The sequence below is a fragment of the Corythoichthys intestinalis genome, chromosome 5, assembly GCF_030265065.1.
Source record: "Corythoichthys intestinalis isolate RoL2023-P3 chromosome 5, ASM3026506v1, whole genome shotgun sequence".
NCBI classification, from domain to species: Eukaryota; Metazoa; Chordata; class Actinopteri; order Syngnathiformes; family Syngnathidae; genus Corythoichthys; species Corythoichthys intestinalis.
The window spans coordinates 4,125,874-4,147,146 of record NC_080399.1 but is presented as its reverse complement, the minus strand read 5'-3'; the positions used below and the strand labels follow the sequence as shown (position 1 = coordinate 4,147,146).

The 21,273-nt window shown below is 37.4% G+C and overlaps 2 protein-coding genes across 2 annotated transcripts in view; one reads left to right on the top strand and one right to left on the bottom strand.

Annotated features, from left to right (window-relative positions):
- neto2b (neuropilin (NRP) and tolloid (TLL)-like 2b) overlaps positions 1-21,273 on the top strand; it is a 193,725-nt gene that overhangs the window by 126,749 nt on the left and 45,703 nt on the right. The gene's annotated exons all lie outside the window — the stretch shown is intronic.
- pdp2 (putative pyruvate dehydrogenase phosphatase isoenzyme 2) lies at positions 1,511-19,934 on the bottom strand. Its single transcript, XM_057835869.1, has 8 exons — positions 19,532-19,934; positions 19,240-19,446; positions 16,042-16,155; positions 10,938-11,224; positions 10,748-10,853; positions 7,420-7,656; positions 7,077-7,352; positions 1,511-4,126 (listed from the first exon to the last, which is right to left on the bottom strand). The coding sequence occupies exons 1-8, from the start codon at positions 19,604-19,606 to the stop codon at positions 3,863-3,865; spliced, it is 1,566 nt and encodes a 521-aa protein (XP_057691852.1). The 5' UTR covers positions 19,607-19,934; the 3' UTR covers positions 1,511-3,862.

Sequence of the window (21,273 nt, the reverse complement as noted above, 5' to 3'; positions counted from 1 at the left end):
GCTTCCGCACCCAGGGCTGGACCCCGCGACCAATGACCACCACCGAAACCCAGATAGGGCATCACCATGTGACCCGCCCGTGATACTCGGGAGAAGACTGGAGATTGCTGCCTTCCAGCCTCCAACGAGGGCGGACGTGTTTTTCCTCCCTGCTGCTGCTTGCTGTTATCTTTGTCTGTCTGCTTTTTTTCCCTCTGTGGATCAACCGCGCTGCTCTCTCATACAAAAATGGATGTGATTAGTTGGTCTATCAGTGCAATTGACGAGATTTTTTCCAACAAGACACGGTGCACCAGCGGAGCCATCCTGCCCTGACGGGACCTTCGCCGCTGGTTATGTGAGAGATTCATGGGATCACTGGAAACCAGCGTGTCTTACTGTCCTATCGGTGGAAGACATCGAGGATATTTGGCTGTTTGGTGTGACGATTGTGGAGTTCCTTCTGCTTGGCTTAGGAGGTGCCCTGTTCTATTGGAAAGTTTCCAAGACGGCTATGGAGGACCAGGAGTGCAAAAATTCAATGGATAAATACACAATTAAATAAATAATTAAAAGTGTCATTAAAATACTTGTATTTCAATATTTATTTATTTCAATATTTCAATTTATATTCATTTATTTAAATTTGTATTTATTTATTTTAATACATATTTATTTCGATTGATATTTATTTCAAATCTTATGTATTTACTTAAATTTATATTTATTTTGATTTTTAGTTATTTATTGCAATTTATATTTATTTCAACATCTATTTCGATTTTTATTTGTTTTTATTTTTTATTTCAGTTTTTATTTATTTATTTCCATTTTTATTTATTTATTTATTTCAAGATGTATTTATTTATTTATACTTTTATTTATTTATTTCACTTTTTATTTATTTCATCCATGCAGTCTTGGACCCTGAGTACACGTCCTACAAAACAGAGCGATTAATGCCACAATAAAGTGAAGAAAGCCATCATTCAGCCCTCTCCTTTCTATTTCCCCATTCGGGGCTATTACAATATGTGTTTTTCTTGAAGACGCGAAATGCGTCAAGGCCTACTACCACTACATTGACCACGCTACTAATCTTCTTCGTCTTTGTGATTTTGAGGGAGCAATTATAGCCAAGCCTCAGGAGTCAATCTATTATGTGAGATCGACTAGTGAAGTCTTGCTTTGCTGAGCAACCAATCAGACGTTAGAAACTTTGACAAGCAAACGTGACAGATAAAATTATTTCATGGTTGCACCTCTGAAGGAACAAGAGTGCAAGAATGAAATAAATAAAAAGTGAAATAAATAAATGTTGAAATAAATAAATAATGAAATAAATAAAAAAATGAATAAAATAAAAGTTGAAATAAAAATGGAAATAAATGAATAAAAATTGAATAAAAATCAATAAATAAAAATTGAAATAAATAAATATTAAATGAAATATACATTGAAATAAATAAAAATTAAAATAAATGAATATTAATTTAAATATTGAAATAAATATTGAAATAAATAAATATTGAAATAGAAGCATTTTAATGACACGTTTAATTTTATTTAATTTTGTATTTATTTATTGTATTTTTGCACTCCTGGTCCTCCATAGACGGTAGCCTTCAAGGAAATCAACAAATTGACCACGGAACAAATGGTGTGATTCAAGGCATTGGAGGAACGCGTCGAGGCTCAGATCGAGAACTGGTTCCATGGACTCACGGTTCGGTCCGAGGACGGATGAAGAAAAGTGGATACTATCTTGCGCCAGGTGGCGGAACTGTCGTGGCAGATGACTGAACTGTCGAGGCAGGCCGCAACAAATGGCAATAACTTAAGAGACCTGAGATCTCGCCTACCGCATTAGGAGCGCAAATTTGACTGAAGACCTTCAGTCATAGGGTAGGTATTTGGGCATACTAAATTACTTATTCGGCATAATTTGATTATAATTTTCCTTTCCTTTCCCGAGCGCCCTTAATATGACTGTGCTGGATGGCTTGAAATCATTTGAGCATTTGCAGGGCATTGCTGCCACCTGCCGGTCAGAATATTTCACTGCATATATAATTTGGCCCACAAACTCATTCACTTTACACAGTGCTGTGTCTAGCGGTAGCAATGACAATCGTGAATGCTTTCTGTTACTTACGTTACCGCCTCAGATATATGTCTAAGTATTTATGTTTACTATAACATATGGATGTGCAATATAGGTTTACTTTGGTGGTGAAGGGCCATATGTACACAACTTCATAAGTTGTTGTGTTATAGAAGCCAGCCAATGCTTAAGGCTAGTAGCTCAAGCTAGTGTACTATGCTATACATACATAAAATAGTTGTCGTGTAATGTTAGTCCTGTCAGCATCCTTGGTAGGATTTTATACTATGCAGAGAAGAAACCTCATACTTATTTGAATATGGGTTCACTCACTGCCGTTTATATCGATTATTATAAGGAAAGCCATTAATCCTTTTTGTTCTACCATATTTTTGTTATGAGGAATGAGTGACAAACCTTGCTATATAATGTTTGCATTTTACAGGGTTATAAGTTAGTAACTTATTGAGAGGCCTTTTGGTTATTGATAGACTTGCTGTCCTAACGTGCCTCCCAGGTTAAGAAAGTTGTTTCATGGACCAAGACCACAACAGTCTCCTGTACCACCAAATATTTTTTATCTGATGACTAAGCACAATACCTGTTGGGTTTATGTTTTAGTTGAGTGCTCATTGTTCAGGAAACACATCTTCAATTATATTGACTAAATGATTGTGATTGAATCAAATGATATTTATTTGAAAAAAATATTGGCACTTTATTTGAAGTCAAGACTGTTCTTGTCTTTGTTTTGTTCATTATAATAATGTTCATGTCATTATGAAAATTCTGGTGAGGTCAAAGGCAAATCTATGTTGAATCCACCATTCTTATTATTTTTTTATATTCCTGGTGTTCAAAACCTCCGGTGAATATACCGTATTGGCCCGAATATAAGACGACCCCGATTATAAGACGACCCCCTCTTTTTCAAGACTCAAGTTTGAAAAAAGACTTTTTGAACACCAAATTAATTTTTATACAGAAAATAATTACAATACATCTGAAACAAATGATTATAACAATATATTTGAGAGAAAAGGCATTTAATTTCGCATTCAAAACTCAATATCTGAACATTTAAACATTTAACATTTAAATATGTAAACTAAAGTGCAATCAAATTCATAAATGAATGGCTTCTGGTTTTTGAAATATAAATAAGAAAAAAATATTGTGATAAAACAAAATTGCAATAACTGCATTAATTATCAAAGTGAAGTCTAACTGTAACTGAAGTTCAGCATTCGATTCATTGATGACTGGCGCCATCCAGCGTCGTGAATGGGTATATGTCTAGGCCGCAGTTTTTTTTTTTTTTTTTTTTTTTTAGGCCGCAGTTATAAGACGTCTCCCAAGTTTTCATTCTTACTTTAATGCAAAAAACACCGTCTTATATTCGGGCCAATACGGTACATTTTAAAAAATTATATATTATCGGTTATCGATATCGGTTTCAAAAAATTGATATCGTGCACCCCTAGTTATTAGTAATGGTTTCTCAAAATGGATAAGCGACAAGACTTTTGTCAGGGACTGCATGTTTAATGAATAAATATAATAATCCAATATGATTAAAACACTGGCCTGCAATGACACTCAAAAGACTTTACATTTTTTATTTTCATAGTATTTAACTGTTTGACAGTAGCGGACGTCCAATCAAACTGAGAGGCTGTAAATGCTCATCTTTCAGTGTCAATAACGGTGCAAGACGTCCAATCCTTTTTGAACGAACATACGGCGCATATGCAACAAATATTCACATTTTTTTTGGTATTAAGCTAGCAAGTCCGTGTTGAGATAGACAACGACGGCGGTGATGTCGTCGCGGTACATACGGGCCAAGTCCTGCGGCAGGGCCAGCATGGTGGCCAGCCTCTCGTGGCACAGCTCGCCGTACTCACCGGTGCCCAGCGCGTGCCGGATCAGGTGCGTGGCGCCGTTGGCGTCCGGAGCGGGCTGGGCGCGGGACTGACGCTTGAGCAGCAGCCGGTGTAGCTGACCCAGCTTAAGCCGACGCTCCGACTGAGCGATGGGAGTCTGCGGGATGAAATCGGGACTGTTTTAAGGATTTTTGTGGGTTGTTAGGGCTCCCTCGTAATGGTAATGCAAGTGAGTAGCGGTCAAAGTACAGTTTAGTTGTATTGTACAGTAATGCCTCGTTTTTCGCAGTTAATGGGGAACCCACCGAAATAAATGAAAAATGTAGCGCCACCAAAATTTGTGCATGTTCAAAGTATTTATTCAGATTTAGCATTGGAAAAAGATACATTTAAGACATGTTTTTTTTTGCTTTTTTTTCCCATTAAGTATAATTTAAAAATTATTTATACATATATATTTTTTAATCTATGGTTTTTAAGCAAATCAAATAATAATTAAGATCAGTTTTAAACATGGTACTGTCCCATCGAATTATTTTTAAACAAGAATAAAGTAGAAAAATGCTTGACTTTATTAAATGGTTCAGACATCTCTCTAGTTTCAGCCATGATGCTTGAGAATCCACTTGGTCCAGCAGCCCTCCAAGGTGTGACAACTGTGCTGTTTTTAACTGCTGACTAACGAGCAGATCTAATCTGAGGCAGGGGCCCAACTAAGGAAAGGAAATTGACTGGGTGTGTCTGTATTTTCTACTCAAAATGGAGTGATTAAAAAAAAACAACAAAAAAAAACATTTGTGCATGTTCAAAGTATTTATTCAGATTTAGCTTTGGAAAAAGATCCATGTAAGACATGTTTTTTCACTTTTTTTTGCTGAATTAAAAATTAATGTAATATATACATATATATATATATATATATATATATATATATATATTAGAGATGTCCCGATCGATCGGGTCCGATCATGTCATTTTCAAAGTATCGGAATCGGCAAAAATATATCGGACATGCCTTTTTTTTAATATATATATATTTTTTAATTAAATCGTTTTCTAATTGTATTTAACGTTACAGACATAATATGTTACACTCATCCAGAGTCTTTAGTTTTGGCTGAAGGTAGGGTTATCAAATTTATCCCGATAATGGCGGTAATTAATTTTTAAAAAAATGTATCACGTAAAAATATTTAACGCAATGAATACATGCCCTGCACGACCGACTCACGCATTGTCGCGCTCAATCTGTAATGGCGCCGTTTTACCTATATAGAGAGCTAAAAGGCAGCGTAAAGTTAGTAGAGTGAAATTTGGAAGACTTTGGAGGCTTTTTCTAATTGGCTACAGCCTTACAATCCCTCTCCCTACGATTGGAAATATCGTGGGAAGCAATGTGGGGAAGCAAGGTAGTAATTGATCTTTTTCTTAACACCCTATGTTATTTCCCAACGCAGAGAAGATATCTAGATATCTATTGGTAGCACTATGCACAGTCATGGTTCCACTTCCCATCATGCATTTTGGCATGGCTACAGTATCATTTACTGAAAGATCAACAAATATACTAGATGGCAATATTTAGTCTAGGGCTGCAGCTATCGAATATTTTAGTAATCGAGTAATCGACTGAAAATTCTATCGATTAATCGAGTAATCGGATAAAACAAATATATTTTTAGGTGAAGAGCAATTATAAATATACATGAGAAAACAAGACATTTCATCTAATCTTGAACCATTTTCAGTCAATCAATGTCTTTATTTTCGATGTATATTGTAGCTAGAATTAAAAAAAAAAAAGACTAATTCACTGCTTTCACTCCAAAAACTTTTAGATCTTATTTAAAAAAAAAAAAAAATAATAATAATTATATATATATATATATATATATATATATATAACCTAAAAATGTCTTTACGCTTGATAACACACATCACTTAAAAGTTAGGATTTTTTTCCCACGTGTTTCAATTGAATTTCTCTTTGTGTCAAGCCAAAGCCTGATAGGATTTTGAGTTTTTGCAGTGTTCAAAATAAATGTATGATACAGGCTGTACTGGAGAACATTAGGGACCAGTGCTACTTGGTGTTTTATCCAGCAATGACTACTGAGCTAAAATTGATAGTTAGCATGATTAAGTTTTTATTTTACACCCTCATCACTCCACAACGCTATGTTTTGTTAAAGCCTGTATGTAAGACACGTTAGCCACGCAACGACAGTGGTCATAATTAATTGAAACCTATTCCTCCGCAGGGCTAACTTTACGTGAGCTAGTAGCGACAGTAACGTTAATCTTATTTATTAGCGCTTAGCGCTCTTTATTAGCGCTTAGCGCTGTACTGCTTTAAGATGGCGGCTGTTTAATAACGCTGCCCAGACGCGGCCGAGTCTGTCATTGCGCATCTAGTTCAACATACATGTGATCTTTAAGAGACGCATCAGACGCTAGCTGTTACCAACGTAGCATCGTGCGGGCTAGTATTTGGCAACGTCGGCGTCATTTGTGGCGGCTGTCAACTGCAGTAAGTTTTTTTTTCTTTCCCTTCTTGCTCTCCGCACGTGACAGCGCGTGGTCCCGCATTAAAAGTAGTCCGAGCAAAACGTGATGCTTAGAGCTGTCAAAATAAACGATTACTCGAGGTGAATAAAATTACTCGGATCAGTTTTTAAACTCGAGTTACTCGAGTTGCTCGAGTACTCGTTTCAGCTCTAATTTAGTCACAATATACAAGTCCTTAAGAATTACAAGTCTTTCTATCCGTGGATCCCTCTCTCAGAAAGAATGCTAATAATAAATCCTCAAGGTGGCATTTACATTTTCAAAATAAACAAACACAGTACTTATGTACTGTATGTTGAATGTATATATTCGTCCGAGTTTTATTCATTTTTTTCTTAATGCATTGCTAAAATGTTTATGATCGGGAAAAATTATCGGGAATGATCGGAATTGAATCGGGAGCCAAAAAAAGCAATCGGATCGGGAAATATCGGGATCGGCAGATACTCAAACTAAAACGATCGGATCGGGAGCAAAAAAACATGATCGGAACAACCCTAATATATATATATAATATATAATTATCACACAAGCCATACCTGCAGTTGGGCAGCGCTCAGATGCTCGCCAAGAAACCGAACGGCGTCTTGGCTCCTCAGCTCGTCCCACAGGCCGTCGGTACCGAGGATCAGGAAACGGTCCCGCGCCCCCACTTTGTGGTATGTCACCTCTGGAATGGCGTCCAGGTAGGGCGGCGTCAGATAGTTGGGCAGGGTGTAGTCATATACGTCAGCACCGCACTCTAAAATACTCCTCTGCAACTCGTGGCTCCACTTGAATCTCACGTCTCCAAACGCTCGCGAGGGCATCAATACCTGACAACGCAAATCGAACCAATTGGACAAAAATAAATTGGATTTTACAGCTCCAAAGATTTCTCACCCCTAACAGTCTGTCGTCCGTGACTACAGTCTCCCTTTCCGAGGGCGGGTGCCCGGCCCTGATTCGCTGGAGCTCAGCCAAATTGTGGCAGTTGTGGTCCTGCGAGAGGGGCACGGCGGTCCACGAACCGTCCTCCTCTTGAACGCCCAGCACCGCTCTGCAGTCACCGGCGTTTGCCACGTAGATGCCGTCTGGGCTGACGTGAGCCACGCAGGCCGTGGACCCGGCAAAGGCGACCTGGAACCCGCAAATAACGAGAAATAAAACACAATTCCAGCCAAGTAGCGAGTGTGACGGATAAACATAAACGTACACTGGAAGTACAGATCTCCCTCATTTATTGCGGTTAACGGGAAACAAAACCGACTGCATAAATTGAACTTCATCTGTGTGATTTTGACAAAGATCAGATCAGATTTGATGGCGATTTTATGCAGAAATGTGAGAAATTCCAAAAGGTTCAGATACTTTTTCATACCACTGTATTAGGACTGCAGCTATTGATTATTTTAGTAATCGATTACTCGATAAACTATTTAGTTCGAATAATCGAGTTATTGGATAGGGGACATGAAAAATTGAAATACCTGAGCTGAGCCGTAGAGGTTCGATTGGGCCTAGAAAATCCAGCCCGACCCGACACGGCCCGCTGGTATTGAAGCACGACCTGGCCCGAGCTCGATCAATTAACTAGATTTGCAGGCTCGAGCCAGAAAAACCCGATTTTTTTTGTTTATTTTTTAATTTGTTGGAGTGATGCGAAAAAAGAAAAAAAAATGCAGCAGCAATTTATTTTCATTTCTTCAAGTTGGCAGAAAAAAACGAAGTTTTCTTAATGTTTAAATAGCCTACATATTTTTATGATCATTATAAAAGCATTTACACAACGAAATAACATTGGGAAAGTTAAATATAAAAAAAAAACAACAACACGGTTTTGCAGACACAGAAGATTCAAAAGGATCACATTTCTGTTGCCTTTGTGTGCATAAATAAAAGTGTCTTTCGTAACGAATTCTCAGTTGGCAGAAAAAAAACACAACTTTTCTTAATGTTTAAATAGTCTACGTATTTTTATGATCATTATAAACGCATTTACACAACGAAATAATGCTCGGAAAAAATATTAAAAAAACATACGGTTTTGCTGACACAGAGAGAAGATTCAAAAGGATCACATTTCTGTTGCCTTTGTGTGCATAAATAAAAGTGTCTTTCGTAACGAATTCTCAGTTGGCAGAAAAAATTCCAACTTTTCATAATGTTTAAATAGTCTACGTATTTTTATGATCATTATAAAAGCATTTACACAACGAAATAACGCTGGTAAAGTTAAATATAAAAAAAAAACATACGGTTTTGCAGACACCGAGAGAAGATTCAAAAGGATCACATTTCTGTTGCCTTTGTGTGCATAAATAAAAGTGTCTTTCGTAACGAATTCTCAGTTGGCAGAAAAAATAACGCAACTTTTCTTAATGTTTAAATAGTCTACATATTTTTATGATCATTATAAAAGGATTTACACAACGAAATAACGCTGAGAAAGTTTAAAAAAACAAAACAAAACAAAAACAAGTGCCACAGCGGGAGGAGAAGAAAAAAAAGCAGGCAGCGCCACGCCGTTCTTGTGTGTGCGTGCACAAGCAAATGCACACTACAGAGAGCCTGCTCTCGGTTTTATCCCTTTTTTAAAAAATATAATTTATTCGTCCGGCGCAGCGGCCCGACCCAACCCGAACGTGAAGGCTTAATATTATGGGCCCGACCATGTCGGGTTCGGGCACAAGATCTTACCTCTACTGAGCCGAGCCTCAACCAGTATATAAAAATAAATAAATGAGGACCTATGTACAACAAAGGAACAACTGGCTATCTTACATAGCATAAATCCGCTAGATTAAATGCTATAAAATGGTAAAACTTTTTTCAACAATGCTGTTAACAAATGGTTCAGACACGTATTCCCACAAAAAAATGGCTAAATATAAACTAAATTACGAATGCATTAAAAAACATTAGCTCAAACAAAAACTTAGCTTATGTTGGTATTAACAGGGAGCAGCTGGAGTCAACCATGTGAAATGAGGCAGAGTAGAGGGCAGTATATCCACTCAAATCAACAAAACTAAATGCAAACACTTTGAAAATAAACCATTACAACTAAAGATCGGGATGCCGATCGATCGGGTCTGATCACGTCATTTTCAAAGTATTGGAATCAGCAAAAAAATATCGGACATGCCTTTTTTTTTTTAATATATACATATTTTTTAATTAAATCATTTTCTAATTGTATTTCACGTTACAGACAAAATGTCACACTCATCCAGAGTCTTTAGTTTTGGCTTAAAGTAGGACTTTATCTTTAACTTTATCGCGTTAACGGCGGTAATTAATTTTTAAAAAATTAATCACGTGAAAATATTCAATGCAATTAACACATGCGCTGCACGACCCACTCACGCATTGTCGCGTTCAATCTATAATGGTGCCGTTTTACCTATATATAGATCTAATAGGTAGCGTAAAATGAGTAGAGTGAATTTTGACAGTATTTGGAGCCTTTTCTTAATTGGCTAAAGCCTTAAAATCACTCTCTCAACAATTAGAAATATTGTGGAAAGCAATGTAGGGAAGAAAGGTAGCAGTTGATCTTTTTCTTAACACCATATGTTAAGATATATCAATTGGTGTCACTACGCACAGTCATGGTTGCACTTCCCATCATGCATTTGGGCAGAACAGTTAAATGGCTACAGTATCATTTACTGAAAGCTCAACAAATACACTAGATGACAATATTTAGTCACAATATACAAAGTCACATTTATCCTTTAAGAATTACAAGTCTTTCTATCCGTGGATCCCTCTCACAGAAAGAATGTTAATAATGTAAATGCCATCTTGAGGATTTATTGTCATAATAAACAAATACAGTACTTATGTACTGTATGTTGAATGTATATATCTGTCCGAGTTTTATTCATTTTTTTATTAATGCATTGCCAAAATGTATATGATCGGGAAAAATTATCGGGAATGATTTGAATTGAATCGGGAGCAAAAAAAAAAAAAAGCAATTGGATCGGGAAATATCGGGATCGGCAGATACTCAAACTAAAACGATCGGGAGCAAAAAAACATGATCGGAACAACCCTAATTACAACGCCACTTTAATTAAACGAATACTCGAAGCAGAAAAATTTAATTAGAATATTTTTTTCTAATCGAATACTCCAGTTATCCGATTAATCGTTGCAGCACTACACTGTATATTAAATTTGGGGTTCATATTTAGAAAACAACGAAAATACTCCATGATACCTGAATGGCTGTGTTCCTCATCATATCGTTGTCCAGTGGAACTTGAGCCTCTAAAGAGATGTCGGCATCCAGACGCTTAAAAGCGTAATGCATGGCATCCGATGGGCTGCCGGTACAATAGACAGGTGTTCCGAATACACTCAATACACCCTTTTAATTTTTGTACAGCACAAACACATTGAACACATACCACATGCCTTCCTCGTGTTCCTGGCTTTCCAGCAGCTCCTGCCAGAAGACCCGAAGATGGTGGGCGTAGAGCGAAGCCGAGTCGTTATGATTCAAGTCGGTGCGGTGCTTATGCCACTGCAGGATGGGCGGGACGGGCCTGCCGTGTTCCGTGCAAATTTCTAGCTCCTCCAGGCTGTGCTTGGACATCATGGCGACGGCGATGTAGTTAAGCAGGCGCTCGCTGACCGCCTGCGCGCACGCCCAGCCGCCGTGGCCGTCGAACACGCCGAAGAGCATTCCCTTCGTCTGCACGGAGATGTTCACATTTCAACTTATGCCAGTTGTTAGCTGGGATAGGCTCAAGCACACCTGTATGTGTTATAGGGATGTCCCGATCCAGGTTTTTGCACTTCTGATCCGATACCGTTACTGGCCGATACCGGCCTATCTGAGCATGTGTTAAAGTTTATAAAGTTATTTAGCCTCCTTACGTAGTTGTCAGACTCATGTTGAAAAGGGTTTTAGTACTCTTGATAACAACTAGCCAGCTGAATTAGTTTGAGTTTGAACACACAACGATTGGTAACAAAAAACTGACCAGTTTATTCAGTGACAAACACAAAACATTATAAATAACAAACAGAAACGGCATAGTCAGTTAGTAAAAAGTGCAAACAACCTCCGTGCTATTAGATGCTTTTAATGTTTCGTGCATTAGTTACAAAAATTGTATAAAAAGCCTCTCAGGTTTAAATAAACAACTATTTCAGTATCAAGTTAACATTTTAAAACAGTAAATAAAATACCCAAGTCCCCATTCTGTGTCAGCAGCTTTAAACTACATTCATTTAATTTTGCGAATCAACTCTTAAAGTTGTTAAAATTGCTCCCCTTATTCCATAATTCCCCTTCTGTCTACTTTCGACATGTGAAAGTTTTAAAACTGTTTTGAAGAAAGATTCAAGTCAAGATTTTCTCGATTTAGGAGTATTTTAGATAAAAAGTTAATTAGGTTCGCTTGGAAGGTTTACAACAGCCTACTAGGGAAGTCTCCTGCTTCAAGATGGCGGCTGTCTACTAACGCATCTAGTTTTCAATACTTCAATGTTGCTAACGCAGTTAAGTCTGTCATGTTGCATCTAGTTCTATATACATATGATATCTATTATCTACAGTAAAACGATGTTGACGTAGTTTGTAGCAGCTGTCAGCAGCAGTCAGGTATTCTTGTGTTTTTTATCCAGCGGCATGAGTTGAGCTAAAGCCGTGAGTCGAGCATTGGCATTACCCGGGTCTACGACAAGCATGATGTTTACTCTCAGGACACAATGCGGTGCGTTTCTCATTGCATCCCGAAGACCGCGCTGTGTATTAGTTCCGTTTTAATTGGCATATTTCAATAATCGGAATTTGGATGTTTGTGAATCGTTCTCGAATCTTCCACGGCCGAATCGCTCAAGGATGTAATGACGGCTGGGCATGTTGTACCGTGTTTCTAAGTGTTGGGTGTTGTGTCTTTACTCACAAGAGATAATGGTTCGTCATCCAGAATGAATTCTTCGGCAATGACTCTTGTTATTCCCTGGGCTTTGGGACTGTCGAGTGCCAGTTTGTCACGCATAGCAAAAGTTTCTGCCAGTGTTAGTTGCGTAGGACCTTTCTTTTTGTCTTCGGTTTTCTTAACATACTCCTCATATTGTTTGTGGTGGTATTACTTCGCAAAATGCTTGATTAGGTTGGTTGTATTAAAACTTCTTACAGCTTTACCACCACGCTTGACTTTATCGTGGCATATGTTGCACTCTGCCTCTTCGTCTTTGTCGTCCTTTAAGGTGAAATGATCCCACACAGCTGACATTTCACCGATAAAGTCTGTCGGTAAATTAAAAGACGGTAATGTAGTGTGTTGAAGGTGTGCTGTAAAATGCAAACCGGATTTTAGGGAAACCGAAGCAAAAATTGGAATGGATTAGATAAATCGGTGCGCTGGAAAACCCGGATCGGACTTTCAAAAAACCTAGATCGGAAGTCTGGATCGGAATTTTTCCGTGTCGGCCAATCCGATACCGATGCGCATTTTTTTGCCCATATCGGCATCCGAGCCGATCCAAATATCGGATTGAGACATCTCTAATGTGTATGATACCTGCTGAATTGGAGCACATTATGCACCAGTGCTAATTGGCATTTTATCCATCGATGACTACTGAGCTAAAATTGACAGCTTTATTATTAGAGGTGGGATTCTTTGGGCACCTGACGATTTGATTAAGATTCAGAAACTTCGATTCGATTATAAATCAATTATCGATGCCTGTTAGGTCCTCTTCCCCTTCCTACTGAGACATGCCCACCTCCAGCAGGTGTGCATGTTTTTTAGTTGATTACAGGTCAGACGAGTGGAGCGGCCACACCTGAGGGCAATGAACATCAGCCAGCTTTAAAAGCCAAGCAGACGCTCCACCTCGTCGCCCGATCAACTCGGCTGTTACACACGTTAGTTGTATCTCGCATTTCCTACATTATATCTCTGCTCACTGGCTCACGACTACCTTGCTTTCGTCTCAGGTCCTGTTTTCTGCGCGCCCCTCGTCGGATTCCACGCCTGCCTCCCTTCTGAGCCTCCTCGTCAGCTCAACTACCCCGAGCCAAGCAAGACTTCCGCCCGCCACGCTCTTTCTGGTGCTCGCTAATAAAATACTACTCGCCAAAACCCGTTTGTCTACATTGGGATCCCCTCCTGCTCACGCACACCCTAACAGATGCCCCCCATTTTTTATTTTATTTTAAATGTTTTGTATATTTGTTCCAAAATTGTTCAAAAATCCTGTCAGGCTAAATAAACCAAACTACTATTTTAGTATCAATTTACCGGTTAAAAACAGTAAATAAAATACTCAAGTCCCCATTCTGTATCAGCAGCTTTAAACTACATTCAATTCATTTAATGATGTATGTAACTTTAGTATTGAGTAAGTAACTGGTGTTACCTTTCATGTTCCCCCCCCCCATTTTTTCAAAAAACAAAACAAAACAAAACCATAGTAACTAGAGATCGGGTCAGATCACGTCATTTTCAAAGTATCGGAATCGGCAAAAAAATATCGGACATGCCTTTTTTAAAATATATATAGTGGAGAGAACAAGTATTTGATACACTCACAATGGGAAAACCCATTGGCATATATTATATATTTTTTAATTAAATCGTTTTCGAATTGTATTTAACGTTACAGACATAATATGTTACACTCATCCAGAGTCGTTAGTTTAGGCTTAAGGTAGGGTTATCAGATTTATCCTGATAACGGTGGTAATTCATTTTTTAAAAAGTGTATCACATTAAAATATTTAACGCAACCCACTCACGCATTGTCGCGTTCAATCTGTAATGGCGCCGTTTTACCTATATAGAGGGATAAATGGCAGCGTAAAATGATTAGAGTGTATTTTGGCAGCCTTCGGAGCCTTTTTTTTAATTGGCTAAAGCCTTACAATCTCTCTCCCTATGATTAGAAATATCATGGGAAGCAATGTGGGGAAGCAAGGTAGCAATTGATCTTTTTCTTAACAGTTAACACCTTATGTTATTTCCCAACGCAGAGAAGATATATCAATTGGTAGCACTACGCACAGTCATGGTTCCACTTCCCATCATGCATTTGGGCATGGCCACAGTATCATTTACTGCAAGCTCAACAAATACACTAGATGGCAATATTTAGTCACAATATACAAAGTCACAAGTCTTTCTATCCGTGGATCCCTCTCACAAAAAGAATGTTAATAATGTAAATGCCATCTTGAGGATTTATTGTCATAATAAACAAATACAGTACTTATGTACTGTATGTTGAATGTATATATTCGTCCGAGTTTTATTCATTTTTTTCTTAATGCATTGCCAAAAAGTATATGATCGGGAAAATTTATCAGGAATGATTAGAATGGAATCGGGAGCAAAAAAAAAAAAAAAAAAAAAGCAATCGGATCGGGAAATATCGGGATCGGCAGATACTCAAACTAAAATGATCGGGATCGGATCAGGAGCAAAAAAACATGATCGGAACAACCCTAATAGTAACCTATGCTTTTCAGCATGCCCATCTTTCGTGGCACGCCAGACGGTCCCAGTTGAAGCCTGGGAACGTGTGCTTTGGTCAGATGAGACCAAGATTGAGCTTTTTGGCAATAAACACTAAGTGGGTCTGGCGTGCCACGAAAGATACGCATGCTGAAAAGCACCTCATACCCACTGTGAAGTATGGGGGTGGGTCAGTGATGCTGTGGGGCTGTTTCGCTTCCAAAGGCCCTGGGAACCTTGTTAGGGTGCATGGCATCATGAATGCTTTGAAATACCAGGACATTTTAAATCAAAATCTGTTGCCCTCTGCCCGAAAGCTGAAGATGGGTCATCACTGGGTCTTTCAGCAAGACAATGACCCTAAACATATGGCCAAATCTACACAGAAATGGTTCACCAGACATAACATCAAGTTCCTCCCATGGCCATCTCTGTCCCCAGACCTTGTTTTGTTGGCAAAAGGGGGTTGTACAAAGTATTAACACCAGGGGTGCTAATAATTGTCACACACATTATTTGATGTCAAATAATTATTTCTTTTTGTGGGATTTTTTCACCACTGAATAAATGCACTTGTATTGAAGGTTGGAATTTTCTCTTTTTTTCCATTAAGGTCCCATATTATTTGAATAAAAAAATAATATATTAGAAGCTAAAAAACACATCTTAACCAGGGGTGCCAATAATTATAGAGGGCACTGTATATCTTATGCCCAATATTCTGCATGTTTTCCTTAAACTATGGCATAAATGCTATTTATTTTATATTGGGTGTTTTAGAGTAATATAAACAGTCAAACAGAAAATATGCAAAGCAATACTATTCCCTGATTGATTATATTAAGTGTGTTAGAATAATGGAAGCAGTTAGACTGTACCTATGAGAATAGGTACTATCGCCTTAAGTAATTGCCATTTGTAATAGTACTAGCAGTATTTATTACAGATTTAGTCTAGATTTTCAGGCTTAGGAACAAATGAATTGAATTGTAATGTATCAATGTGTCAAAGTGGAAATAGGCATAGAATCTCTGCATACTTGCAAACAGGTGGCTGCGCTGCGGCGGTCTTCATTCGGGTTGTTGGCAGCCAACTGGTTGCTCTCAAACTTTCGTACAAGATTGAGCCCGTCATACGATGGCACGATCACACTCTGTAACACAGAAACGTTTTAGCAAAAATCATGCACTGTACACAATGAACCCTAAATGTTCTCACAAACCAATCAAATAGAAACTTTGTAGCCTACAACAGTATTTGACGGCCATAGATGTCCAATCGGTTTAAAGTGTTCATTCGCTGCCACCCTCCCAGTTCAAATGGATCGGATGTCTACTATTGATATGCTCATTCCTGACCAATGTATCGATAACTGTTGTATCTAGAGCTGAAACGAATACTCGAGCAACTCAAGTAACTCGAGCTTAAAAACTGATCCGAGCAATTTTATTCACCTCGAGTAATCGTTTATTTTGACAGCTCCAAGAATCACGTTTTGCTCGGACTACTTTTAATGCGGTGCAACGCGCTGATGTCACGTGCGTGAGGAAGAAGCACAAAAAAAAAAAAAAAAAAAAAGAACTTACTGCAACCGACGGCCGCTACAAACGACGCCGACGTTGCTAAATATTAGCCCGCACGATGCTACGATGGTAGCAGGTAGCGTCTGATGAGTCTCATAGAGATCACATGTATGTTGAACTAGATGCGAAATGACAGACTCGGCCACGTCTGGGCAGTGTTAGTAAACAGCCGCCATCTTAAAGCAGTAGAGCGCTAAGAAAGAGCGCGAAGCGCTAATAAATAAAGATTAACGTTACTGTCACTAGCTCACGTAACGTTAGCCCTGCGGAGGGCTAGGTTTCTATTAATTATGACCACTGTCGATGCCTGGCTAACGTGTCTTACATACAGGCTTTAACATAACATAGCGTTGTGGAGTGATGAGGGTGTAAAATAAAAACGTAATCATGCTAACTATCAATTTTAGCTCAGTAGTCATTGCTGGATAAAACACCAAGTAGCAGTGGTCCCTAATGTGCTCCAATACAGCCTGTATCATATATTTATTTTGAACACTGCAAAAACTCAAAATCCTATCAGGACTTACAGTTTAGACTAACTTAAAACTTAACTAGAACTTAAAAATGGCTTGACACAAATAGAAATTGAATTGAAACACGTGGAAAAAAAATCCTAACTTTTAAGTGATGTATGTTATCTAGCGTAACGGCGTTTTTAGGTATATATATATATATATATATATATATATATATATTTTTTTTTTTATTTATTTATTAATTTATTTTTTTTTCAATAGGATATAGGTTTTTTGAGTGAAAGCAGTTAATTAGTCTTTTTTTTTTAAATTCTAGTTACATCTGAGATGCAATTGTTGGCTGTTTTCAACAATATACATCGAAAATAAAGACATTGATTGACTGAAAATGGTTCAAGATTAGATATTTGAAATGTCTTGTTTTCTCATGTACATTTATAATTATAATTTATAATTATATAGCTGCCCTATTAAGGCAAGGCAAGGCAATTTTATTTATATAGCACAATTCAACACAAAGCAATTCAAAGTGCTTTACAACACATGAAAATCATAAAAATCACATTTAAATCAATACAATGGAAAAACCAAGACAATCAAAATAGGAAATAAAATTATACAGACTCACTGGAAGCCAGTGTAACGATTTCAAAACTGGTGTAATGTGGTCCAGCTTCCTTGTATTTGTGAGGACTCTGGCTGCAGCATTCTGTACTCGCTGCAGCTTCCTGACTAATTTTTTAATTTTTTTTATCAAGACCCGTAAATGTACCGTTGCAATAGTCCAATCTGCTGAAAATGAATGCATGCTTAAGTTTTTCCATGTCTTGTTGAGTCAGAAGCCCCTTAATTCTGGTTATATTTTTTAGGTGGTAATAAGCGGATTTAGTGACGGACTTTAGATGGCTATCAAATTTTAGGCCTGAGTCAATAATTACGCCAAGGTTTCTGACTTGATATGTAGCTGTAAGTGACATTGTGCTAAGGTGCCTGCTTATCTTTGACCTTTCCTTTTTTAGCCCACCTATTAACACCCCCTCCCAGCTCGCTGTTCCTGTTTGAGCTGGGTTTGTGGTGAGGAATCTGAGGACATCTGGTGGTTGAAAACAAACGGTGTTACCCTATTAAACTGTTTTCGAGCAAATAGTGAAAATTCTTACACCAGGTTTATTGTGGTGATTTAAATAAAATCATAATACTTAATTTTCTGTTATATAGTTTTCTACTTTAATAATTAATTACCCCTCAAAATTAATTACTTTAATAATTAATTACCCCTCACCCCACCCCATGGCTATTTTGATCCGTGTCTCTAATCCCTATAGGCAACCATATTTGTCCGTTCTCTTCACAACGTAATCTAAAAGGTACACATCTTTAAGTTCTCGTTTTATTCTAAATGTAATATTTGCAATTGTTCCCTTTATTTCATTTTCTGTGATTTTGGTGTTTGAATGAATGAATGAATGAATGAATCTTAGTGTTGGTAATTCTATTTCTACGTATTCTGTTGTAAAATTTATATTTTTGTATTGTTCCCGCTAGTCACCCTTGTTAATTGTTTTGTCTTCTCTCTCTTCACGTGATTAAATTAAAGATTTATATTTCATTATGTAGACATGCCTCGTAAGGAAAGGAGGTTGAGGGATTAAAAATCATAATAGTAAAAGGAGCTGGATTAGGCTGCTAAAGGCAGTAGATCCCTCATCAACTGAGCACAACTGGTAAAAATAACCCAATTTGCAAGGATATTCAGGTATAAAATACAACAATTATAAAAACAATTACAAAAACCATTTCTATTACATTTGATATCATTACTGAATTATTAGGTGCTAGAGTTGTCAAATATGGATAATAAATGAAATATTTTTTGAAAAAAACTGCGCTGATGGTGGCTCAGTGAACATCTGATGTGGTTTATTCAACAAGTTGAGGAAGTTTTGATATAGAGGTTGAAGGAAGAAAAGAGGCAGACTGAGTCGTAGCCAGAAAGTGTTGATGACAGTGTTGATTTCTAGTCAATATGCCCCCCTCCCAATTAAAGTCACAGCCAATTACACTCTAAAGCTGGTTAAACTGGAAGTTATGTTGTTGTAAGGTCTATTAAGTTCTTGTTCATGTTCCCCTGAGAACCTGATCCTGAGTTACCCAGAGATTTCCACCCTTAGTAATTACCTGCTCATTTGCTCGCAGAATGCCATCGATCTGCCCTGAACTGGGTTGAAAGTCAAAATCCTGATGTGTTGATAGCTGAAGTCCACTTTGAGTCTTCAAGGAGACACCTGTCAACAATTTCTGCTCGCGTCTTGGCGACAAACCCCAGAAAGATGAAGAGTGTCGATGCTGGCGTGCTTGCTTGAGGAACTCCGTGAGGAAGCGAAACTGAGAGCCCACACCCCAAACAAAGCTCGTTAAAACAAACAAGTGTACAGTTAATAGTATGACTGAAAAAAGACAAAATAAAAACCTGTGGCGCGTTGGGGAAGTTGCTGCCTCTTTTTGACGCTCGTTCAATGATGCTGGCGTACGAACGCCTCAACATTTCTTTAACCTTTACGCTATTTTACACTTAAAAAGTTGTGTCCGTGTAAAGAGGGCACGGAACACAATCAATCCAAGCGCGGCAGGGCTTTACGAAAGTAGATGAAAGGTGAAAGCATGTTTATTTAGCTATCGATCTAGGTTACGCGTGCTAAGGCTAGCATGCTAGCTCCGCATATTCGGAAACTCAAAACTAAGCGTCATTATTTGAAACACAAGATACCCGTGAATGGATAAGTAATTGACACGTATTAAAATAATTTAGGTAACTAGTACGACCTCATTGAAGTTGTATGAATGAAACGACGCATGCTGGTCACGTAGCAATGACGTCATGATGTACGTCAGACCGTGGAATTTAGGTCATAATTATTATAATATAAAATACTTAAGTGTAATGTCCTAAAAATCCACATTAACGGTGAATCAACATTGAGTAAAATAAAGTACATTAAAAAAATTAAAAAAATGAAGTCATTTGAATGTATTAGCGCGGGTTGTCGCCATTATTTCCGTTAGTTCAAAGTTACATTTTGCAAAAATAATGAAATAAAATGAAAAAATTACATACTACAGTTAAACTCGAAGTAAATTTCATGCTCACATTCAGAAATAACTAACTTTGACCGACATTTTGTCCTATGTATTTCTTTTAAATTCAAACAATGTTAGCTGTTGCTAGCTAATAAACATAGTATTTTAGTGAGGCAATGTATCTCATGGGAATAGAAAACATGAATTACGCAGTATTATGAAACAATAACCGCAATACTGAGGCACTTGTATTTAAATTTGACACATATTTATTAGTGTTTTCCAATCAAAATGGAGTTATGAGAAAAACCTCACGGGAAAACAGACAAAAATGTCACATGAACTCTGAGCCTGCTAAATTAAAGACAATACTGAGTGTATTTCTATTTTGTCAGATAACAAAATACATATCAAATGTAGCTTCTGCTACAATAAGTTTTTTAAAATACTGTGGATTACTGTAAAATAAAGTCATTGTCTATTTGAGTCTTCCTAGTATTCATGAAATTAAAGCTAAACTCAATTATCCACCAGTAGCAAACGTTAAAAAGTCTTTTTTGTGTGTGTTTATCATTTTTTAATCACGTATGAAAGCAGGTAGTCAGCTGTTAATTGCATATTATTTCAATTAACAATATGAAATGTTTATTTTACTTGTTTAATTTGAAATTTTGCCATTTTTAATTGGATTGTTGTGATATGGTATTCATGGTATATGATATTTATTCAGATTGAATTAATAGGTAGTGGTATCATGATTCAATCAATTTATTTATTTTTTAATTCCAGAAACCAGAGGGCCTTTGCATTAGCATGTTTCCTTCCATGTCCACCAAAATAGAATTGATTTTTAATTGTAATGCTTAAATTTCAAAATTGATTTTGAAAGTACAAACTCGTGATTTTATTATCAATATTGATAAAGTTTTTTATGTGGAAGGCGAGCTGACGACCTGCCGCTAAACCTTTAAACACACCCTGCTGGATCAAATGTTGTGACCTAGTGCTGCAACGATTAATCGATTAACTTGAGTGATTCAATTTTTAAAAAAAGACTTTGAATCAAACTTTGCTGTTGTGAATTTTCGTTTGATTAGTGGTATTGTAATGGTTTGTTTTAAAAGTGTTTGCATT

What these genes read in the sequence shown, in the direction of transcription:
- pdp2 (XM_057835869.1), bottom strand. Translation starts at nt 19,606, where the DNA reads ATGTTGAGGCGTTCGTACGCCAGCATCATTGAACGAGCGTCAAAAAGA. An exon ending in GAACACGAGGAAGGCATGTG is followed by an intron (nt 10,854 to 10,937) that starts GTATGTGTTCAA and finishes TTGTACCGGCAG; the next exon opens with CCCATCGGATGCCATGCATT. An exon ending in TGAGGAACACAGCCATTCAG is followed by an intron (nt 7,657 to 10,747) that starts GTATCATGGAGT and finishes TGCGGGTTCCAG; the next exon opens with GTCGCCTTTGCCGGGTCCAC.